Source organism: Stenella coeruleoalba (genome assembly GCF_951394435.1).
Source record: "Stenella coeruleoalba genome assembly, chromosome: 1".
NCBI lineage: Eukaryota > Metazoa > Chordata > Mammalia > Artiodactyla > Delphinidae > Stenella > Stenella coeruleoalba.
The window spans coordinates 16,469,687-16,493,178 of NC_137169.1; the positions used below are offsets into that span (position 1 = coordinate 16,469,687).

At 53.6% G+C, this 23,492-nt stretch overlaps 1 protein-coding gene across 2 annotated transcripts in view; it reads left to right on the forward strand.

The window, feature by feature from the left end:
* ALPL (alkaline phosphatase, biomineralization associated) overlaps positions 1-21,713 on the forward strand; it is a 57,401-nt gene extending 35,688 nt beyond the window's left edge. The window contains exons 2-12 of one of the 2 annotated variants that reach the window (XM_079941136.1): positions 2,062-2,225; positions 6,818-6,937; positions 7,250-7,365; positions 8,489-8,663; positions 9,447-9,622; positions 12,841-12,984; positions 14,871-14,940; positions 17,058-17,192; positions 19,267-19,458; positions 19,926-20,045; positions 20,745-21,713. In XM_079941136.1, the coding sequence (XP_079797262.1) occupies positions 2,165-2,225; positions 6,818-6,937; positions 7,250-7,365; positions 8,489-8,663; positions 9,447-9,622; positions 12,841-12,984; positions 14,871-14,940; positions 17,058-17,192; positions 19,267-19,458; positions 19,926-20,045; positions 20,745-21,010 (1,575 nt within the window). In that variant the 5' untranslated portion in view covers positions 2,062-2,164 and the 3' untranslated portion in view covers positions 21,011-21,713. Of the gene's footprint in view, positions 1-1,625; positions 2,226-6,817; positions 6,938-7,249; positions 7,366-8,488; positions 8,664-9,446; positions 9,623-12,840; positions 12,985-14,870; positions 14,941-17,057; positions 17,193-19,266; positions 19,459-19,925; positions 20,046-20,744 lie in introns of those variants that run through there. The other variant, XM_079941135.1, reaches the window with a different exon arrangement.
* Positions 21,714-23,492: the final 1,779 nt, after the last annotated feature.

Sequence of the window (23,492 nt, forward strand, 5' to 3'; positions counted from 1 at the left end):
TGGACAGAGTTTTGAAGCCATTATGAACAGGGCTGATATGAACATTCTTATATATTCTTTTGGTGAACACATGTACATTTCTGTTGAAGTTAAATGGGTCAGAGGGCATGTGTATGGTGTCACCTTGGTAGTACTGTCAGTTTTCCAAAGTGGTTGTACCAATCTACACTCTACCAGCAGTGAACAGATACTCTGGTAGTCCCAATTCCTTGCCAACACTTGGACTTTTCTTCACACACAAAGGGAGGATTTGGGGGTGATTCCTCCCTACCTCCACTTCTTAGAGCACTGACTTTCAACTGATGATGTAAATACTTCCTATGCCAAGCACTGGAGTGGAAACGAACAAGGCAAAGTCTCTGCTCTTAGAAGCTCCCAGTGTGGTAGGTGAGATGGACCAGGAAGGAATTACTTTCAAAACAGAGAGGTACATGCAGTGATTGTACTGATATTGTATATCAATTTAATAACTTTTTTTCTGATGTTAGAATTTACTCTAGTAATGTTTGGAAACTAAAGTAGACTTAAAGAATTAGAAGTCGTCTGAAATCCCACCACTCAGAGTTAAATGCTGTTAGACGTTAGATGAAAGGTATTTCCTTTCAATTCCTGTGCTTTCCTTCCCGCCACCTGTCCCTGCCCCAAGCCAGGTTTTTAAGGAGCCAGGTGGACAAGGAACGCAGTAGAAAAGCACCGGAGTGCACTTAAAAAAATTTTTTTTTGGCCGTACCTCGTGGCATGTGGGATCTTAGTTCCCCAACCAGGGATCGAACCCGTGCCCCCCCTGCAGTAGAAGTGCAGAGTCTTAACCACTGGACCATCAGGGAATTCCCTCCATGCACATTTTTAAGGTTGAATCAAAAGCCCTTTTTCCAGTTAGAGTGGTTTCTTACCTAACAACCCACTCTGTCTAATGGTAGAATGTTTTGTATCACTGCCATTTCCCACAACAAATGAAATGATCATTTTTATCTTGATTTTGGTGGAAATAATAACATTATTTCCCAGTGAAACTCTTACCATTTAAAATTCCTCATCTTCCAGTAACATTTATACACAACATGGTTAGTATTTACATTTCGCAGCTGCCAATGGGATTATCCCATGTGATCCTAACGGGATGACCACAGTTTAAAAACATTCTTAGGCCATTAATACATGCTCATTTTAGGCAATTTGGAAAATTCAAAAAAAAAATTAAAGAAGAAATAATCATTCACAGTCCTACTGCCCAGAGAAAACCAGTTAACATTTTGGTGTATTTCCTTCCAGTTTTTTTTTTTTAATAACATTTTTAAAAAAAATTATAAAGGTAACATCTCAACACAGAAGGAAAATTTGGAAAATGCAAAAAAGACAATGAAAAAATAATGAGTCATCTAAAATGTCACTGCCCAGAAATGGCCACACTTATAAGACAATCTTTTCCTGTATGTCCCTCCTATAGCTTTTCTATCTCTCGCCATATCTACAGGCTGTAGAACATAGCAAATACAGTTGTCCTGTAAGAGCAAATGTAGGTGTCCCTGTAGGAAAAGGTGGACTCTTGGTTTTGTCTCTGATGTGCTTGGGACATGGGTAATTCAAGGCTAAAGGCTGATGTTCTAGAACAGTGCTTCTCAAAGTGGGGTCCACGAACCAGCAGCAGCAGTAGCTGCAGCACCTGGGAGCTTGTTAGAAATGCAGCTGGAGTCTCTGGGCGAGGGGTGGAGGGTACTGGAATCTGTTTCAGCAATCCTTCTAGAAGATTCTGATGCATGCTGCAGTTTGAGAAGCACTACACAGAAAGTGAACTCTGGTGGGTTCTGGGCTTCAGGTGGATTGAAAGTGGGAATTCACTTGGGAAAGGAGAAGGATCCGCTCTGCAGCATGGAACTCATTTATGCCTATACAACTGTTTATGTGATGAAGCTTCTTGAGGGAGGGACCACCTAGGTTTTGCATCGAAATGCCTAGTCTCTTGTAATAGGTGAATAATGAATGAATCAACGAATAAATAAGTGAATGAACAAATGAACTCTGGAGCTGTGACCTTCATGTCTTTTTTTTTTTTTTTTCTAGGATTGGAACATCAATTAACTGCTGACCACTGGCAGCCCACCCTTCCCTCCCATATCCATCATACCTCTGGGCTCCAGAGCAAAAGCAGGTCTTGGAGTGCACCATGATTTCACCATTCTTAGTGCTGGCCATTGGCACCTGCCTTACCAACTCCTTAGTGCCAGGTAGGATTGGGGGCAAGGGTGGAGGGAGCGGGAGACATGGTGCAGGTAGGATAGGATGAGGGCAGTGTCTGTGTTCAGGGTCATAGAATCATCCAAAGTATTTAAGAGCTGGAAACAAATGTTCAGAGCAGGAAATCCCAGCCTCTACACGTGCTAGTGTTGGAAAGGTCACTCTTTTCCCCTTTTTATTATTCTTTAATTGGGGTTTCTATTCTCTCTTAACTCAAAGAATCTGAAATAGAACTTTATTCTATAAACTCTTCCAAGTCGCGGTATGTTAAGTCTCCTGTTGGCTTCGCCTGCTTAACTCTCCCTCATGATAGTACATTTCCTTATATTTTGTAATTCTTGCTTGTAAACTCACCTTCAACGGTTCTTTTGTTGTTCTGTTTTTGTTTCCTGTTGTAAACTCGTACAAAAGTGTTTCTACAGTGCAGTATTGTGTTTGATTCTTCAGCTAATTCTATGAGAGTACTTATGTTAATTTCTCAGTTTTTGGTTCTTACACTATAAATTCAGGCTCAGATTTGGAGTTGAGTTCACATTTTGATAACTGGCTTTCTGTCCCCATCCCTTCCATAGCTCCCAGGCAAAACATGTACCTGAAAAGTTTCAGCCTAGACTTGTGTTTGGTCTGACACTGCAAGGGTCCTTCAGCCTCAGCTCCTGTTCACCTTTCTGGTTTTGAATACCCTCTGAATTTCTGCCTCCTGGGGGTTTCCCTTCCCCCTTTTCTTCCTTTTTCAAGTAATATACTGTTCTTGATTTTTTTTTTTTCAACATTTTAGTGTCTGTTGTAGGAGGGGAGCCCTCCTTGGCTCAGTCCATCATGTGGCTGGAAGTCCCCACTTGCCCTCCCTGAACCTTAATTTCTCCATCTGTCCAGTGGAGATAATAATCTCTCCTCCTTAGGGCTGTTGTGGGAATTATAAGGGACAGTCACAGTGCAGGCAGGGAGTGGGTGCTTGTAGGAAGAATATATTTCAACAGATGAGGGAATTGGGATTCAGAGAAGGGACTGGCCCTCCCAGGTCACACAGCAAGTCAGTAGCAGCCCTGGGGACTGAACCTGAGCTGCTAGATTCCCAGGCCACTGCTCCCTCTGCGATCCCATGATGCCTTTCGGCTTGTGTCCTTGGGGGCCCAAGGTCACTCTGGGACCGAGTCCCTGCTTTCTCAGCACTCACAACCCACCTGAGCAAAAGGTGAGCAGATGGATGAAATGTGAGAAGATGAAAAAGCGACAAAATGAAAAATCTTCAAATATTCAGCACTTCAGTTTTTTGCATGTTTCATTTTAGTCATTCTGATGGGTGTGTAGTGGTGTTACATCATGGTCTTTAACTTTTTTTAAAAAATTAGGTGTAACTTACAGCAAAGTGCACAGATCTTAAATGTATAGCTTGATGAGTTTTGACATATTTTTGTACCCATGTAACCATCACCCGGATCAAGAAAGAATATTGATCATGGGACGCCAAGGGCTTTCCTGTGCCCCTCCCAACCACTGCCCCCGCCCTGCCCTGCCCCAAGCCAGAGGAAGTGACTAGGCTAACTCCTGTCACCTTAGTCAAGTTTTGCCTGTTTTGAGCTTCGCATAAATGGAGTCATACAGTACGTACTGACAAGCACTCTTCACGTAGCATTCTTTACAGCACGAGCATTTCTGAGTGTCATTTAATGGTCTCCAAACACAATGGCCTCCTGATACTCAGTTGTCCAAAGCCACCATTGCTTAAACCAGTCCTCTGACAATAAAGTCAGTTTGACACCCACTGAACCCTTCTCGGACCCTGGGATGGTGCTGGTGAAAAAGACAAGGGCTCTGCCCGAGTCCCAGTCCTTCGGGGAGCAGGCACAGCAGGGAACTGGCAAACGGGTAACAGGGCTCACCTGGAGAAGTAGCAACGGGAATGGGGAGGCTGATGGCAGCCCAGCCCCGGGGGTGCTGTGCCAGGTGCTGGGGGAGGGCAAGGTGGGTAGAAGTTCATCACCACCCAGATGGCACCCAAATGGCCAAAGAAGCTCCTTGACCAAAGCCCTGGCACCGTGGTATGTGGGAGGAAGACAGGAGGGAGATTGAAACCCGCCCAGAGCTAGTGGGATCCCTGATGAAAACCACTAGCCCAGGGAGTTTGCAGTTAGCAGATGCAGACTGTTACATGTAAAATGGAGAAACAACAAGGTCCTACTGTATAGCACAGGGAACTATATTCAATATCCTGGGATAAACCATAATGGAAAAGAGTAGGAAAAAGAACGTATCTATGTGTATAACTGAGTCACTTTGCTGTACAGCAGAGATTAACACAACACTGTAAGTCAACTATACTTCAATTAAAAAATAAATTTATAGGACTTCCCTGGTGGCACAGTGGTTAAGAATCCGCCTGCCAATGCAGGGGACATGGGTTCGAGCCCTGGTCCGGGAAGATCCCACGTGCTGCGGAGCAACTAAGCCCGTGTGCCACAACTACTGAGCCTGCACTCTAGAGCCCGTGAGCCACAACTTCCGAGCCCATGTGCCACAACTATTGAAGCCCGCACACCTAGAGCCCGTGCTCTGCAACAAAGAGAAGCCACCACAATGAGAAGCCCGCACACTGCAACGAAGAGTAGCCCCCGCTCGCCGCAACTAGAGAAAGCCCGCATGCAACAACGAAGACCCAATGCAGCCCAAAAATAAGTAAATAAAATAAATAATTAAAAATAGATAAATAAATTTATAAGAAAAGCTTATATTTGGAAATAAAACAAACCCAAGTTTAAAAAAAAAAAACACTGGCTCAGGGCACTTGCCCAGGCTTTACCTCACTTGATCCTAGAACTGCCTGCGAGTAGCTATGTCCTCCTATTTTTCTGGGGCAGAAACTTGAGTGGCAGGAACTTGCCTAAAGGTGCACAGCTGGATGGAAGGGCCAGGGCTCTCCGGGCTCCAGCCAGGGGCCTCCGCCCATGAGGTCTGAAATTGGGGAGCTTCAGAAGAGAGATGTGGCGCTGGGGGGCTGCCAGCGTGAAGGTGGGGGACTAAGGGATCAGGGTGGGGATGGGACCTCTAGGGGGAGGAGTGGGGCGTGGTAGGTCCCAGGCTTAAGGTGGAGAACTGCTTCCTTCCATCTCCTTGCCTGCGCTACCTGCCCCAGGCAGGAGCACAGCCATGGAGATGTGTGGGTTCCCCTGCGGCTCAGTCTCAGAATCCTGTTTCCTCATTCCGCAACGTGGAGGAAGTAATGGTAGCCACCCTGTAAGGCTGGGGGGAGGGGAAAGCACTGTTGCCGTGTACGGGGCACTTGGCACGAGCCTGGGTACCATAAGTGTGTAAGAAAGGAGAGGTGTGCTCTTCACCCGCACAGCATGGGCCTGAGCTGGGCCAAGGGATGAGGCCTGTGTCTTCAGCCTATGAATGTGTAACATGGCCTTGGACAGGACCCTCCCACCTCTGCTGGCCTCAGCCTTCCTTCCATGCAATGGAGGCCACTGAAAGAGAGAATCCCCAAGGAGCTCCCCTCTCTAGGCTTCTGTATTTTGATGGGCAGGTTTGATGGGGCCCGAGTACAGAAGACAAACCAGCAGATGGTGGCAGGGACCCCCACCCCCGTGGAAAGGGATCCTGGGCCTCTGCTTGTATGAAAAGGGGATTCCAGGACTTACTGAGGTGGGGGGGCATCGATCCTCTCCTGTGGGTCAGGTGTGTCGCTTTCCTTATCTAAATCCCGTCCTCGTGAAGACCCCGAGAGGAAGGTACAAACACCTGCATCTGACGGGGAGGAGACTGAGGTCCAGGGAACTCACTTGTCCACACAGCTGCTGCTTGGCACAGATGCGGTTCTAACTGAGGACTGTTGGGCACTAGAGTGTTCTTTCCACTGGAGAATTGACGACTAGACCCATGGACATGAGAGAGAGAGAGGAGAGGGCATTCCTGGTTCCCAATTTTTCTCAAGATTAGGGACACAGAACGTCTTTGCTAACTTATCCTTACAGGAGTGAGGCTGTTCTTGGCTACTTTAAGTTTGATACGTTAAACAACAGGCAAGTCTTGCTTTCCAGCACAGCTAAATAGCTGTTGCTAAGTCAGGTTCCTGCGGAGCCTACTTTAATGAATAAGCCAAGCAGGGTTTATAATTGATGGCTGGATACATCTAGGGGCTCCTGCAGTTGGAAGTAGTTTGTTCTCTTGAGTAAGTTAAACATCACCCTCCTAATTGTGCTATAGCACAATTCATTTGCTGCCTTAGCTCAATGTCTCCCTGCTGGGTGGAAGGAAAGAGCGTGGGCTTTGGAGTGAAGCCCAGCTCTGCCAGTGTCTGCCAGAGCGGTGTGGCCTTCTTGGGCAAGTCGCTTGGTGTCTCTGAGCCTTGGTTTTTCCAGTCTCAGTTGTAGGTAGAAGACCCAGGGTCCACAGGCTCGTTTGGAGGATGGGACTGGCACAGGATTTGCAGATCTCACGATGGCTGTCTGAGATGGACAACTACTGCTTCCTCTGCCGAGTCCAGGCAGCCTTCTGCAATGAGAAGTCGGTGTCTGTAGTGGCTGGGGATGGGAAGCTGCCCCACCCCCTCCCAAATAACTCTGCCTCTCTGTCGGTACAGAGAAAGAGAAAGACCCCAAGTACTGGAGAGACCAAGCTCAGCAGACCCTGAAAAATGCCCTGAGGCTTCAGACTCTCAACACCAACGTGGCTAAGAATGTCATCATGTTCCTTGGAGATGGTGAGGCCTGGGGGCCAAAGGGAGGGGCTGGATGGGGGCCCAGGGAGCCAGGCAGAGGTGAAGGTGGCTGTGTTGTAGAGGCTGGGGCCCTGGGGGCATGTTGAAGAGGATGGGAGAGCCGGGCTGTGAACCCCAAGGGTCTCGGGAGGGAAGGAGGAAAGGGACCACCCAGTCATGCTCTGGTGCCCACTGCTCAGCCTGCCTTGGCACCTAACTCTAGGGAGCTCTGGGTGCCCAAGAGAGCTGATTGGAGAGGCTGGGAGCCCGAGAGACTGAGCCCCCCTGACCCCCGTTCCCCACCCCCCGCCACAGGGATGGGCGTCTCCACGGTGACGGCGGCCCGCATCCTCAAGGGTCAGCTCCACCACAGCCCAGGGGAGGAGACCAGGCTGGAGATGGACAAGTTTCCCTTCGTGGCCCTCTCCAAGGTGAGCTCCAGCCCCAAGCCTCCCACCTCTCAGGAGGAAAGGGCAGGGGAATGGCATTCGCTGGAGCCCTCAAACCTGCTGGCAATGCAGTCAGCCCTCCCGGGGGCTCTGTGGCCCCTCTGTGAATTGAGGACAGTAGCGGCTGCTTCCTAAGACTCTGGGGATTTCCGCTCATTGATTTCAAAATCTATTGACACATGACATACATAGAGAGAAGTGCACCGGTGTACAGAGTGAATTTTCACAAACTTGGCACGTGTCTGTATGACCAATATCCAGGTTGAGAAACTGAACATGACAGCAGCCAGGGGTCCCCCCGCACCCCGCTCCAGTCCTTGCTCCTTGACTTCTAACACCATAGCTTAGCTGTTCCTGCCTTTGTCCTTGACGTAAATGGGTTCGCGCAGTGTGTACTCTTTGCATGGGGTTCTGTTACATTCGTTCTCTCCCAAGGCGGCTCAGATAGAAAGTGGTAGCTTTGTTTCTGGTGTTGTAATTGCTGGTGGCCGTGGTGTCACATAATAAAGGTCCTTTAGACACTCTGGGCCAGGCCCTGGGCTCCCTTCTGGGGGAAAGCAGGGACCGTAATGTTTTCTGGTCTTCAAGGAGCTCTCAGGCTGGTGGGGCAGGGAGACGGGCAGATAGTTTCAGACCAGAGGTCTGAATAGTGGGGGGGGTCCCCATTTCCCCATCCTAGATCCTGCCTCCCCCTAACTTTCCCTCCCCTTCCCCAGCCTCCCTCACTCCCTCAAGAACCCCCTCCGTCTCCCTTCTCCACGGCTCACCTGCCTCCCCCTCCCCCTTACTGGCTTCTGCAGCCCCAGACCCAGAGAGAGCTGACCCAGCCCCCATTTCTCTGCCAACCGAGTCTCCACATATTGGAACATTGCGTTCCCGCCCCTTCCTGCAACCCTGGCTGCCAGGGCACCGGGCGTGGGCAGGAAGCAGGCAGCTAGGTGATCCTGTGGCTCTGGGGGGACCTCAGTGGGTAGCAGGGCTCGGCCAAGGCCGCGGGAGGCCTGTGTCTCCCTCATGCCCAGGCCCCATGGTGTGAGTGGGGGTCGGAGGGCAGCAGAGCGGGCCAAGGCCGGGCCACCTCCCGACCCTCCTTTCCCACCTGCAGACATACAACACCAACGCTCAGGTCCCTGACAGCGCGGGCACCGCCACCGCCTATTTGTGTGGGGTGAAGGCCAACGAGGGCACCGTGGGGGTGAGCGCAGCGACCCAGCGCACCGAGTGCAACACCACTCAGGGCAACGAGGTCACCTCCATCCTGCGCTGGGCCAAGGACGCAGGTGAGTGGGGTGAGTGGTGGGGAACGGGCCTGGCTCTGTGGCCTGTCTGAGCCTCTTTCCAACCGTACAATGGGGAGAGGGTAGAAGAAGATGCTCTCCAGGGCCCTTCCAGCTCTGAGGTTCTGGGCCTCTGTGAAATAGTCATGGATTCCTTTCCATGACAGCGAAAGCTAGTGGTTTAGGGGGTCACTCAGGTGTGCGTTTGCTCCCAGCTCATTTCCTTGAGTCTATTCCTTTGACTATGAAATGGGCATGAAAATGTAGCCCCCTCCCAGGTTTAGTGTGAGGGAGGTCAGGAACGAGCCCAGCGCTGTTCCCGTGGAAGTCCAGTAAGTGTCTACCCCTTCTCCCTTCCTCCTGGGAATTGGGAGGCCCTGGCACGTGCCCCCAGGGACTTTGGAGTCAGGCTATGAGGCTGGCTGACATAGGTGACGGAACCACACTCCCCCTGAGAGCCCTTCGGAGGGGCCCTTGTGTTCCTGCAGGGCAGCGGGGGGGGCTTCCTGCAGGCTGGGGCTCTGCAGGGTCCTTGGTGGAGGGGAGGGCTCCAGCCCGGGTGCTCACAGCTCAAGGGCCCTCAGGACAGGGGAGGGTCACAGAGGCAGAGTATCTGAGCTGCCGGGATATTTGGAAGCCACCAACCCCACCTTTAGTACGGATGCGGAGACTGGGGCCCAGTCAGGCAGCAGAACTAACCTGTCTTTAGCTAGGAGAGGGAGGGGGAAGACAGCTTGGACACGCCCATTTCCAGGCGAAACCAACCCCTCCTCTCCCACACCCCAGGGAAATCCGTGGGCATCGTGACCACTACGCGAGTGAACCACGCCACCCCCAGCGCCGCCTACGCCCACTCTGCTGACCGGGACTGGTACTCGGACAACGAGATGCCCCCGGAGGCCCTTAGCCAGGGCTGCAAGGACATCGCCTACCAGCTCATGCACAACGTCAGGGACATCGAGGCGAGTGCGGGAGTGCAGCCAGAGTAGGGGCTTGTGGGTCCGAGGCCTCAGGCCTAGACTGGCCCGGGAAAAGCAGTTTGGCCTGGCTCCCCACACACCTGGGAGGGCTCCCAGCCCATTAGGGGATTTGCGGTTGGGGCAGGGAGGCACTGTAGGATTTCTCCGCAGTGGGGCTGAGGGATGAATCCTGATGTGGCCGCCACCACACCTCAAGAACCAGACGCCCAGGGATTATCCTGTAAATTGGAAACTGGCACTGCACTGGAGCATGGGGGTGACACAGTGCCATCTCAGGGGAGTACCTGCCCTGTACATTCCCACATGCACAGACAGGCACGCGTCCCGTGCACTCAGGCAACATGCCCAGAGAAAAGGTGGTGTGGGCCGTGGTTAGCCCGAGCTCTTACTTTTAAAACTTGGGTTCCAATCCTTGCCCTGCTGTTTGCTAGCTGTGTGACCTTGGGTCAGTTACTTAACCTCTCTGAGCCTTCCCTTCTACAGCCCTTTTGTGAAATGTACCTACCTTATCAGCCCATTGCAAGATCTAAATAAAATAATCCCTGTAGAGTTTAGCCCTGGGCCCAGTGCCGAGTGAGTGCTCAGAAAGTGGCAGCATTTATGCACGAGCAGCCTCATGTCCCTGCCCTGAAACACCAGCTGTGACATACGGAGCAGGCTCAGCACATGTGCACCCCAGCATTGTCCACCTGATGTTCAGATGTGTCCCTACTCTCTGTTCTTAAATGAGAACCTCAGGCTTGTTCCCTTTTCAGACTCTTGTTACCTACTGCCAGGGGCTGGTGAGGGAGTGAGGGGACTTCGGCCCCCAAGCCTAGAATGGGGGTTCAGTGAGGCTCAGAGAGCCCCCAGGTCCCTCCTACCCCTTACCTCTGTTTCTACCCCCACCAGACAAATTTCCTGGCTCCCAGACCCACCCTCTGCCCCCCCATGCCATCCCCCCAATTTCTAAGTGCCACCTGGCCCCTCTTCCAACCCCTCGTTTTTCTGAGCAGTGGACTGAGTTGCCCCTCTCGGGACACGTAGTCCCGTTGATCGCTCCTAGCAAGTGACCGTGTCAGGCAAAGCCGCCGTTCTGACTTTGCCTGTACCCGACTCAGGTCCTGGGACAAGTCGCTTCCCCTCTCCAAGCCTCAGTGTCCCCACCTGTGCGACAGGGGCCGAGAGCCCCACCTGCCCCTCCCAGGGCCGCTGGAGGCTGAGATGAGGTCATGGACGTGAGAACATTTGTTGTACAAGCACAGGGTGTAATTACGGGGCTGCTCTTGAGAGAGATTTGGCAGCGACAGCCTGAGAAGGGGACAGGAGCTTAAATGAAGGCTTGGGGGGGGCGCGGTGGGGGGAGGGGTGTTAACTGGGTTTAGGGGGGTGGTAAGCCACAGAGGCCACTGGGGGATGAGCTAGGGCGTGAGTGTGGAGGTGGGGCAGCTGTGAGGATTGCCCCTCCTCCCTTTCCTCTCTCAGCCTCCTCGTCCTTCCCTCTCCCCTCTGCCCCTGCACCAGCACCACCCCAAAGCCCCCCAGCCCCCAGGCTGTACATGAAACAAAAATCCTAGTGTCCGCCCTGAAAATAAATATCTTTTGCTAAAAAAAAAAAAAAAAAAGAAAAAGAAAAATGAAAGACACAAACCCAAACCCCAAAGCCAAACAGCAAGTCTGTTATTTGGGAGTTTAATGAGTGTGTGAAGTGCGTGCTGGGGCTGGAAATGATGAGGCTCCAGGCAACAAGATTGGGGGCTTCATTTTCCATTCTGGAAATGCCAAGGGGTCAGGTTCTGTGGGAACAATTGGGGGGGGGGCGGGGGGCCAGTGACCCGGGGTCCCCTTCTCCTTTTTTAACAGCCTGCCCTGCCCCCAGAGCTCCTGGCTGGAGCTGGCAGTGAGGAACTTGGAACTACTTGGATCTCTACTGCTTCTGGCCGTTGAGAATACCTTCCACGGGAGGCCAGCCCCAGGTGCCGGGACTGCACTGCGTCACTGCATTTCCTCCTGGGACAGTCCAGTGGCTGGGACGGTCCTGTGCGTGGGCATTACTGCCATGTTATAGTTGAGGAAACTGAGGTACAGAGAGCTTAAGTGACAAGCCCTTGGTCAAGATGCAGGAGAGTCAAGATTCAAACCCAAGTCTGACTTCAGAGCTCTTTCTGGTTCCCCAGGATCCAGGCTGGTCCTGGGGGCCAGCGTGTACCCCTCACCTGTACTACCTGTACCACCGGCCTGGACTCCTGGCTCCCCCTCCACCCTGTGGAACCTGGGTTCTGAGGAGGGAGCTGGAATGGAAGGTTGAGAAGGGTGCCCATGAAATGCCAGTGGATCTGAGGCCAGCCGTCACTGGGTCTGCTCTCCCAAGGTGTCAGCCAGGGGCAGCGGCCTGGGCTGACGCCCATGGTGACAGGAGGACACCGGTGCGGTGGTCACTGCGGGCGGCGGCTAGTATGCTCTTGGCCTCCGTTCTAAAAATAGCCAGGACTTCAAACACGGACTCCCCAGGAAAACAAACAGTCCCGCGTCCGTCTGCCCAAGCGGGTCAGCACAGTGGGTAAAATTAGCCTGGCGGTGACTACACAGACGTGAGTACTGGTCCTCTGTTTGCCAGGCTCCCAGCTGGGCTGCCCCAAGACCTCCCTGGCTTTGGGGGAGGAGGCTCTCAGAGTCCCCATCCTCAGCTCCATGGACGCTGCCGGGCCCTGGTGCCGGGGCTGGAGGAGGCTCGGGTTTGAATCCTGGCTCTGCCCCTCACTGGCCGTGTGGCCTTATGGGAAAGAAATCACATTTCTACACCCATTTCTTTATTTGGAAAACAGGTGACACGGGTTCCCTTACAGCCTTGGTATGACGTTGAATAAGATCATGTATCTCAAGTCCTTAGTGCCTGACACACACTCTGTACACGGTATTATTCTCACAGAAGCCCAAGTTATGCGTCGGGCTTCTGGAAAGCCGAATAAGGGAGGTTAGCTCCAATATTTCACCCAGAAGCCCAAATCACAGTCCCAATAGCCTCGTGATTTCATCCCTGCCCCCGAGCTGGAGACGTGGAGGCTCGGGGAGGGCAGCGTGGACTGAAGCCAGGACTCGCCATGCTGGAGAAGCTTCCACTCCACCCGCCGGGCCTCCAGGAGCCCAGCTCTCCAGGCGGGGCCTCTGGAGCCTCTGGATGTCATGGCGCCCTGGGCTCCTCATGGCTGTGTCCCCTTTAGGTGATCATGGGGGGCGGCCGGAAGTACATGTTCCCCAAGAATAGAACCGATGTGGAGTATGAGATGGACGAGAAGGCCAGGGGCACGAGGCTGGACGGCCTGAACCTCATCGACATCTGGAAGAGCTTCAAACCGAAACACAAGGTAGCCTGTCCGGGGGCCTGATGGCTGCAGGGTACGCCTGCAGTGGGCAGGGCTGCGGGAGTCCTCTCTGAATCCGTGTTCATTTCTGTAGAATGGGGTCATAATTCTTACCTCAGCGGGCTCAGAGGGCCTTACAGATATATGAACGGCACATAGTAGGTGCCCATCAATTCCTTCCTTCAAGACCACAGTGAAATACCTTCAGGCGGTAAGGAGGAAGGCGGGCCAAGGATAACCTGCAGAGACATTCAGTCCACCTGCACCCCTACTGTGTGCAGGGCCCCTGGCTAGGCATGAGGTCCAAAGGATGAGTCAGATGGTTAAGGAAACGTGGAATGCTGTGTGCTTGGATGGCGAGACGCCCAGGAGCTACGGGAACCCAGAGGGGACAGAACACAAGGGTGGGGCTGAGAAGCCCTGACAAGGGGGAGGAGGGGGAGGAGGCAATATTGGGAGGGTCTTGCAGGCAGAGGTGGCAGGGAGGGGCCGGGCCGGGCACGTGCTGGCCCGCCGGAGCGTGGGAAGACCTGGGCGCTGGCTCCCTGGAGCAGCCCTGACCCTTAAAATCCGTCTGCCGGCCGCTGGGCCTGGGGCAGCTGGGGTCTGGAAATGACTGCGGTCAGGGCTGAAGACAGTGGGAAGCAGCCTGGCAGCCACTTTGATGTCACTCTGGGGTTGGGTTTCTGAGGGTTCCAGGACTGGCCCCCGGGGAGGCCTTGTGGGATAGGGCTGGGCCAAGAGCGAGGTGGGGGGTAGGGGCTGGGAAACGGCCCCCCGGGGCTGGTAGGGGTGGGACTGAGCTGCTTTGAACCTTTCCCACTCCTGAGTCAGCTCAGGCTGGACCAGAGCCCCATCCCAGCCCGAGTCAGAGAGACACCGCCACTCCCAGCCTCAGTTTCTCTACCTGGAACATGGGACCGGAGCTTATAATTCTTCTTGCCCAGGCAGGGGGCTTACCCTGGAACTCAGTCTAGACACCAAGAGGGAGAGAGGCACCCACATCACTGGAGCGAACAGGGTATCACTTTGAGGTTTCAGATAAGCCACACATTCTTTGCAAATCGTGCCTTAGTATGGGCTAATCTGTGTGTCTCAGTGTCCCCATCCGTAAAATGAGAATACAGTACCTACCTTGGGTGGGTGATGTGAGGGACAAATGACATAACGTAGGAGAATCATCTCAGTGAAGGAGGGGAGCTCCACTTTCTTAGCCTTCCCACCCTCCTTCCCAAAGCAGCCCCTGAGGTTCAGAAACCTCTGATCCCAATGCCATTGGCCAGAGAAGGCAAGGGGCTCTCTAATGGACACACAGCTGATTCCCGGTAGTTCAGGTCTAGGCCTGAATGGTACCATCACCAGGCAAGCTGGCCAGCCCTTCCCATGGCCTCTATGACCTGGGGAAACAGCACTTCCTTTATCTCTCCCTTGGATGGGGTCCCCAGGGCAGAGCTAGGGCTTTGCTTCCTCCCTGGCTCTCCACAGCTCTCAGAATACACAGAGCCCATACCTCTCAGTGGGCACTCAGGGCCGCCTGTGATCTGCGCCTCCCTCTTTGCTCCCTGATCCCTCCCCATGCTTGGAACTCTGCTCCCTGACCCCAGGCTGATCAATTCCTGCTTGTCCTTCAAGGCCCCATTAGGACATCAGGAAGCTCTCTCTGATCCTGCCTCAAGGCTCACAGTGGTCTCTGGTCTCCAAATTCTCATCTCCCTGCATTACAATTTCCCGTTTATTTGCCATTTCTTGAAGGCAGGGATGGTGGGTCTTCGGGGAGGGATTTTAAATGACTGAAGAGAACCAGTACATGCCGCAGACTCTGAGACCAGCTGGGGTTAGTCCTTCCGACTTCCCCAGCCCCGCATGGCTGACACCGCCCTCCTTCCTAGCACTCTCACTATATCTGGAACCGCACCGAACTCCTGGCCCTCGACCCCTACACCGTGGACTACCTCTTGGGTAAGTGGAGGGGGGTGGAGTGGATGTCCAGCTGGGTGCCCCGGGGACGAGGTCCCAGGCTGCCCCGCTACTTAGGGACCTTCGCCCTCAGGCTCCAGGACCTGGGAGGGGTGAGGGAGGGGTTCTGGTTCATAGAATTAGACCTGAAATCTGCTGGCTGTGCAGGGTGAATAGCTCCATTGAGCACAAAGGGAAACAAAGCTCAGAGAAAGGAAGCGACCTCTGGCATAGCACACAGCCAGTTAGAATTAGGGCGCAGGTGAGTTTGAACCCTGGCTGGAGCTGGGACTTAAACAGATCCTAGACTGAGGAGCAAGGGGCCCCAGAGCCAGCCCTGCTGCGTTGCCAGGGCAGAAGCCAGCTAGATTGTCGCCAGTGGTCTCGACTGGGGTGGGGGGGGGTACCCCCATTTCCCCAGGGAGTGGGAAACAGGTGTGGGGCCTGGGGGCGGCTCCAGGCCAGGTGGAATGAGACCCTGAGTGCCACCATGCAGACATCTGGGTCCTCTTTCCCTTCTGGCTATTGGGCCAAGCAAGTGGTGGCAAGACCTCCTGCAAATCTTTCTCAAGGAGCACAGCCCCTGGGTCCTGGGTGTGTCACTGGAAGTTATGGGCTTAGAGCTGGGCACCTGGAGGATCCCTCAGATACACACACAGCTCTCTACTTGCCTGGCTCACACAGCACACACCCCATACCCCACACTGGCTGTGGAGAGTTATGCATGTACCCATGGAGCAAGAAAGTTCTGTTCATGGATCTTAGAGCCAGAGTGCTGGGTTCAAATCCAGCTCCTACCACCCATGAGCTGTGCAACCTTGGGCAAGTGATTTCTCCTCTCTGTGCCACAGTTTTCTCTTCTATAAAATAAGGATAATGAATCCTCCGTAAAATGGGGATAACAATAGGGCCTACCTCAGGGTTGTCATGAGGATTAAGTGAGCTAATATATAAGTTACCTGTTGCTGCATAACAAATTATCCCAAAACTTTACAGTTTAAAACAACTGTAAAGTTGTTTTATTTATAATGATTGTTGAACAATTTATTCCTTCACAGTTTCTCTGGGTCGAGAGTTTGCAAGTGATTTAGCTGGGTCTCTCATGAGATTGCAGTCATCTGAAGACTTGTCTGGGGCTGGGGCTTCCGAGGTGGGCCACTCACATGGCTCATAACTTGGTGCAGACTGTTGGCAGGAGGCCTCAGCTCCTTGCCACATGAATCTCTCCATTGAGTTGCTTGAGTGTCCTTACAACATGGCGGCTGGCTTCCCCCAGAAATGTAAGAGTATGCAGGGCCGAGGCCACAATGTGTTATGCCCTGGCCTGGAAGTCACACGCCATCATTTCTACAGTGTTCTGTTGGATACACCGGCCAGCCCCAGTCCGTGAGGGAGGGGCACACACGGGCATGAATTCCAGGAGGGAGGGTTATTGGGCACCATCTCGGAGGCTGGCGCCTGAGTGCTTCCAAAGCGCATAGGACAGCGTGTGGCACAGAGTAAGCACTCTGTTCTTCGGAGCCCTTGCTTGGCTGCGTGCAATTATGGAAGGGCAAGGTGTTCTGGAAGGACATCCAGGACTGGAAGCACCAACCCAGTACTTGTGGAATCTTGTGACATGGGTAAGAAATGGATCACTCTCCTTACTTCACAAGGGAAAAAACCGAGCTCGGTGAACAGAAGGGACAGTGACCCCAACCCTTCTTCTGTTTCACTGCACAGGGCACTGAGCCCTTCAAGGCTGACCTGTAAATGACATGTAAATACACGCCCAGGCTGCCTTGTGGAGGCCAGGACACAATCCTCTGCCATGTCCAGGGTTCTATGGGCTCAGGGTGGGCTGACGGATTGGAATCCCAGGTCTCCCACTTAGCAGCTGAAAATAGCAAGGTACTAAACACCTGAGGCTCAGTCTCCTCCTCCGTGAAATGGACACGGTGGTCCCTCTCACCATGGCGTGGCTAAGAAGATGAAAGGAGGAAGCGCGCCCAAAGCGCCTGGCACAAGCCAGGCCCGCAAGCACCACCCAGATGAGCTTCCATCCCCCCACTTTACCCCCAAGCTGTGTGTGGGGAGCCTGTGCTCCCTGAGACACCCACATCCTCCCGGGTCCTCCTCAGGTCTCTTTGAGCCAGGGGACATGCAGTATGAGCTCAACAGGAACAACGTGACTGACCCTTCACTCTCCGAGATGGTGGAGATGGCCATCAAGATCCTGAGCAAGAACCCCAAAGGCTTCTTCTTGCTGGTGGAAGGTAGGGGTCCAGGACCTGACTGCAGGGCCACTTCCCTGGCAGCTTCCAGATGGGTTCAGGGGTAGGGCGGTCCAGCTCTCAGAACTGTCCAGTTTGGGGATGAGCAGGGAGATTCCTTTAGGGAGATGGGTTGTGGAGGGAGGGGGGGGAAAGGGGGCGGTGCTGAAGTTCCCAGCCCAACAAGCAGCTCTCCTCTGGGCGTGGAGATGGCACATCTGGCTTACTAGTCCAGGAAGGCTTCCTGAGAGAGGAGGCAAGTTTCTTCCTTTTGGAAATACCTCCCCAAGGCCTGGCTCTGGAGGGGTGTGCAGGCCCCTCAGCTTCACTCCTCCCAAAAGACAAGTCAGCAGGCCCCAGTAGACAAATGTGCTCTTAGCAGCTGCCTGGCTGGGCCCAAGGACGCCGGCCCAGGGTCCTCCTCTGTAGGTGCCCATCGGTCTGCAGGAACCCTCGCAGCTGGACAGCAGACCTCTGATGTTACTGGGCCCGTGTAGGAACAAGGTCAGAGAGGAGAAGGCCCAGGGCGGGCCCTGGGATATCCCGGGGTCCCCTGGGTTGGGGGAGCCAGACCCTTCAGGAGGCAGCGGTGCTGTATGCCGACATTCCTGGGGTTTCCCAGCACTGTTGTGAGGCCCTGGAGTCATTGTCCTGATGCTGCCACCCACTGGCTCTGTGACCTCTACCTGTACATTTCTGTAAAACGAGGCCAAAAATAGTCCCCCTCTCCAAGAAGGGTTATTAGCATCCATTGAGTTCAGAGACATAATGTACTTGGAGCAGGGCCCAAAAGAGAATAAATCCTTTATGCTTCTGTTATTATCATTATTATGATTACACAGTAGCTAAGTCAATCACAATAGGAAGTGAGAGGAAATGATAAAGTTTCCAGAATCTTCCAAGGTTCTAACAACTATTGTCTTTCATGTTCTAAATGGACACACGCACACGGACGTATTTGCACACATCCTGTCACCACACATACGCACACGCTCAGGCCCCTCCGCCCTCCGGAGGCCAGCGGCCGCCAGCCCAACTCGGCGGCTTTCTTGCCAAGCCCCGGGGTTCCCACTGAAGCACGGCGGTCTCGGCCTGGCCCTGAACGGGCCTCTGATGCCTAAGAACCAACCAGGAACCAGTGGTGAGCACGGGCTCCCCCGGGAGCGGTCTTCTTTGTGAGCGCGGCCAAGACTGGGCCCGCCAGACCAGCTGCTCCCAGAGCCACAACAAAGGAGGGACCCACCCTGCTAGCCTGCCGGGCCAGAGTGGTGAGGCCCAGGCTAGCAGGAAGGAGGGCGGCCAGGCCCCCAGGCTCAGGAGCCTCAGAGATGGGAGTGTCCACCAGGCATCGTCTTCCTGTTAGAGATGGAAGGTGTTCTCCGAAGTCACACAGCCTTAGCCGTGACCTTTAAGCCAGGCTTAACGCCAGGCCTCCTGTGCTCGTCTGGGGAGGTGGCATGAGGTGCAGGCTTCCCCGGGCCTTTATGGAAGGCTGCCGTAGGCACTGCCCAGGCATGGAGGGTTTTTCCCCTTTAGGAGCGTGCTTAACCCTCGGAGGGGATGTATTCAAAGCGGAGATGGAAAAACAGGGCTTTACAGCGAGTCACGCCTGAAATCAAATCCTAGCAGATCCCACCTTGGACACATCACTTCCCACTCCCGGCCTCAGCTGCTCCATCTGTAAACGGGGCTAATCATACCCATCTCTGCCCACGGTTGTTGTGAAAGGGAAACAAGACATCAGCTTATGATGCCTGGCACCTAGTAGCCATTCAGGCATGTTGGGTCCCTTCCCTCCCTCTCCGAGGTCTTCAGGGACCCCGAGAAGCTGAAGAAGCAGTGCTGGGAGCCGAGTGGGGTGCTGGGGCTGCTTTAAACCCTGGCTTTGCAGTCTCCATGCACGGGCCTGTGGTCCAACAACTCGCCTTCGGAGGTGCTGTGAAGGTCGAATGGCTGTGTCAAGTGCCTCGTGTGGTGCCTGGCCCAGGGGAGTCCCCTGGCCATCATGGGATGGGAATTGGAGGTCAGATCTCCTTCCCCGCCCCCTCACGGGAGGCCTTTGCCTTGGTGTCCCAAGGGGGAAGGATTGACCACGGGCACCATGAGGGCAAAGCCAAGCAGGCACTGCACGAGGCGGTGGAGATGGACCGGGCAATCGGGCAGGCAGGCGCCATGACCTCCGTGGAAGACACGCTGACCGTTGTCACCGCCGACCACTCCCACGTCTTTACCTTTGGCGGGTACACCCCCCGTGGCAACTCTATTTTTGGTAGGTGGGCCTCCATTGGGGTGAGCACTGGGCACTCCCAGGGTCTGCCCTCTGGGAGCAGGAGTGGGGTGGGAGACCTGGCAAGCCCAGGGCCTGGCACGTGTGAGACTCAGAATTGGGCAGGGAGGAGAAGTCACTGACAGGTGGGGGAACACAGGATGGGGGATGGAGTGAAGTGATGCCTGGGTGGGTGTATGGTGGCCACCTGGATGATGGATGGGTAGAAAAATGAGAGGGAGGATGGATTAATGGACAGGGGAGAGGAGAGGATGGATGGATGGATGGAAGGATGGAAGGACAGACCAACAGATGGGAGGATGTGGGCACAGTGAGAACTGAAGGGTGGCTGGTTGGAAATAAATTGGGTTTGGAAGGCGACTTCCTTGAAAGGGGACCCAGAGGTTGCCAAGCTGGGGGCTGGGGACTGTACTCCAACATGACCCCTGGACCAGTGCCTCCCTGTGCAGGTCTGGCCCCCATGGTGAGTGACACAGACAAGAAGCCTTTCACTGCCATCCTGTACGGCAACGGGCCTGGCTACAAGGTGGTAGGCGGTGAGCGAGAGAATGTCTCCATGGTGGACTACGGTAAGACTGCAAGGCCCAGAGTTGGGAGGGGACAGGGCACCCCCTTAGGGATGAGCTTGGAAACAGTGTAGTCCTGTGGTTAAGGCTCGGGGGGGTGTCTCAGAATAGCCAGGACTTGAGTCAGAACAACCTTAATTTGAATCCCTCCTAAAATCTAGCAGCTCTGTGACCTTGGGCAAATAACTTCACCTTCCTCAGCTTCTGTTTCCTCCATATCTACCTCCTAAGTTTGTCTGAAGGACTAGATAGATCTGATGAGCTTAGCGTGGTGCCTGGCATGTGTAGGTACTTGCTATGTTACACTGTCATTTTTACTGGCTGTATAATATTCCAGTGTGTGAGTCTTCCCAGTCTGCTTATCCAACTCCATATTGTTGGATGTTTGTTCATGATGTCCCCAGGGGTCCCTGGGGGCCTAATGGCACAGCCAATGGTAAGAGGCTTTCCTGGGTTGACTCTTCCCTTCTAATCCAGACGGCCCGGATGAGGTCTGGGGGTTGAGAGTGCAGGCTTCTGTGTCAGAACAGACTCAGGCCCAAATCCTGTGGCCTGGTGTGAAATGACTTCCCTCCAGAGAGCCTCAGTTTCCTCTTCTATAAAATGGGGGCATTCAAGCCAACCTGGAAGGGGCACGGGGAAGCTACTGCATAGTGCCAGGCCCCTGGTAGGCTCTCAGCAAGTGTTTCTTCTGGCCCGCAGCTCACAACAACTACCAGGCACAGTCCGCCGTGCCCCTGCGCCACGAGACCCATGGCGGGGAGGACGTAGCCATCTTCGCCAAGGGCCCCATGGCACACCTGCTGCACGGCGTCCACGAGCAGAACTACATCCCCCACGTGATGGCTTACGCAGCCTGCATCGGTGCCAACCGCGACCACTGTGCCTCCGCCAGCTTGTCAGGCAGCCCCTCCCCAGGCCCTCTGCTGTTCCTGCTGGCCCTGCTCCCCCTGGCCATCCTGTTCTGAGGGCCCAGGGCCTGGGCATCTACCAGCCCACGACAGATGGCTGGCCTCCCTCTCCAAGTGCTGCCCACCCCCGGCAGCCCACACCTCAAGGGGCGGGAGGCAGAGGCCTCCACAGCCTCTGCAGCTGCCAGAAAGGGGACCCGGGAAACCAAAGTCTGCCTGCTGCCCACCTCGCTCCCCGCTGGAAATCTCCACCAGTTGCTGGCCTCCAGCCTCTGCCCCCACCCGCTGCCCCTTTGGCCAACAGGGTAGGTTTCTCTTGGGCAGGCAGAGAGCATAGACTGCAGAACTTCTCAAAGCATCTTATTTTTCTAGCAGACGTATTTCTCCAGACCCAGAGGCCTTAGAGCTTCTACAGAACATTCCGGATCTGACCCTCCCACTCCCCTCTCCTTCCCTCTGGAACCCACCAGGCCCCACCAGGCTCATGTCCCTGTCCCCAAGCCCAGTCCTAACTGCAGGGGAGACCAAGTCCTTCTCCTCAGGATGGGGGTTTGCTCACTCACTCATTCCAAGGCCGCCTGGGGCTCCCAGGAAGTCAGCTCCTGGGACTGGCCATCCAGCCCAGGGTGGCCCAGGCTGGGAAGGGCAGCCTGGCAGAGCAGACACTTCCCAGCTCTGAACACACATGCCAGCTCCTCTCTGAAGTGACTCTCCTGTTTGGAGCAGCCAAAATTTTTTCTCTTTTTGATGTTGGTTAAAAGGGAACACAAAACATTTAAATAAAACTTTCCAAATATTTCTGAGGACAGGACTGAGTCTTTGTGGTCAGTGAGGAAGAGACTGAAATAAGATCATTTCTCTGGGAAGAACTGGACTCAGGGCCCAGGAGCACAGGTGGGGTTGGACGGGGAGAAAGGGGTCTCCTGCTGACCTGGGGACTTCACCGCTCATTACCTGGGCGACTTTGGACAAAGTCCTTTGTGTCTCTGCCTCTCCATTTCCTTATCTGTAAGATGGGAGACAGTCCACTCTGGGGCTGCCATGAGGATTAAAGAAGACTGCCTCTGTGCCCTGAAACCCACGGCAGGAAGGCCTTCAAGGGCCCTGGGACACCCTTGCTGCATGGCGCTCACAAACAACTGCCCACCTTGGCCCATTGTAGCTGTTCCTCCATTCATTCACTCAATAAGCATTGAGTATGAGCCAGGCACTGTACTAGGTCCTAAGAATTTAGTGGTTGCCCTCACAGAGCTTCAGCCTAGATGATTGTGATTTTTCCATTCCTGATTGTCAAGCCCGGGTACCAGACTCAAGATTACACCCGATATTGGGGTTATACAGAGTTGCCCAAGTTTGCTCCTCTTTCCTCAATTAGAATCAGAGTCCCAATAATGATACTAATCCTAACAATTAATATTGATCATTTGCCATCTGCCGATCTCTGTGCTTGATGCTTGTATGCGTTCAGTTCATTTAATCCTCACTAGGAAGTAGGCCTCCATCATCCACATTTCTAGATGATGAAGCCAAGGGTGCAGGAGGGGATGTGAGTGCCCAAGGTCCCTCAAGTTGTGGAGCTGGAATTTGATTACAAAGTTCCCATACGTAATGACATGCTTTATTTCTTTATAATGCATTTCCGACCTCCTGCCAACCAGGCTCTGAGGCAGCCAGTACTAATGACTCATAACAGGGGCCAGTTAAATATGAACTTGGAAAGATGAGAAATTGTATGTCAGAAGCAGACATCCTTCAAGAATGAAAATGCAGCTGAGCAGATTTCTCTTTGAGCTTCCAAGCAGTCCTGGCAAAAAGGGAAGCGCAGCCGAGCTGATGCTGGGATAACAAATTAAACTACATGCCTACATTCTCGCCAGGACGGAGGCCTCATCTTCAGCTGTACATTACAGCATTTTCATTTGTTATTCTCATACCATCCTCACAATTTTTGTCATATCTCTGTACTATCATTTCCTAAACACTTCTTTTTTCTTTTTTTAAATTTATTTTGGCTGCACCGGGTCTTAGTTGGCGGCATGCAGGATCCTTAGTTGCGGCATGCGGACTTCTTAGTTGGGGCATGCAAAGTCTTAGTAGCGGCATACATGCAGGATCTAGTTCCCTGACCAGGGACCAATCCCACATCCCCTGCACTGGGAGCATGGAGTGTTTACCCCCTGGACCACCAGGGGAGTCCCCCTAAACACTTCTTTAAATTCACATTTAAGCAGTCTGTTTTTAAAAGTTTGCCAGGGACTTCCCTGGTGGCACAGTGGCTAAGAATCTGCCTGTCAATGCAGGGGACACAGGTTCGAGCCCTGGTCCGGGAAGATCCCACATGTCGTGGAGCAACTAAGCCTGTGCGCCACAACTACTGAAGTCCGCATGCCTAGAGCCTGTGCTCCGCAACAAGAGAAGCCACTGCAATGAGAAGCCTTCGCACTGCAACAAAGAGTAGCCCCTGCTCGCCACAACTAGAGAAAGCCCATGTGCAGCAAAAAAGACCCAACGCAGCCAAAAATAAATTTTAAAAAATTTC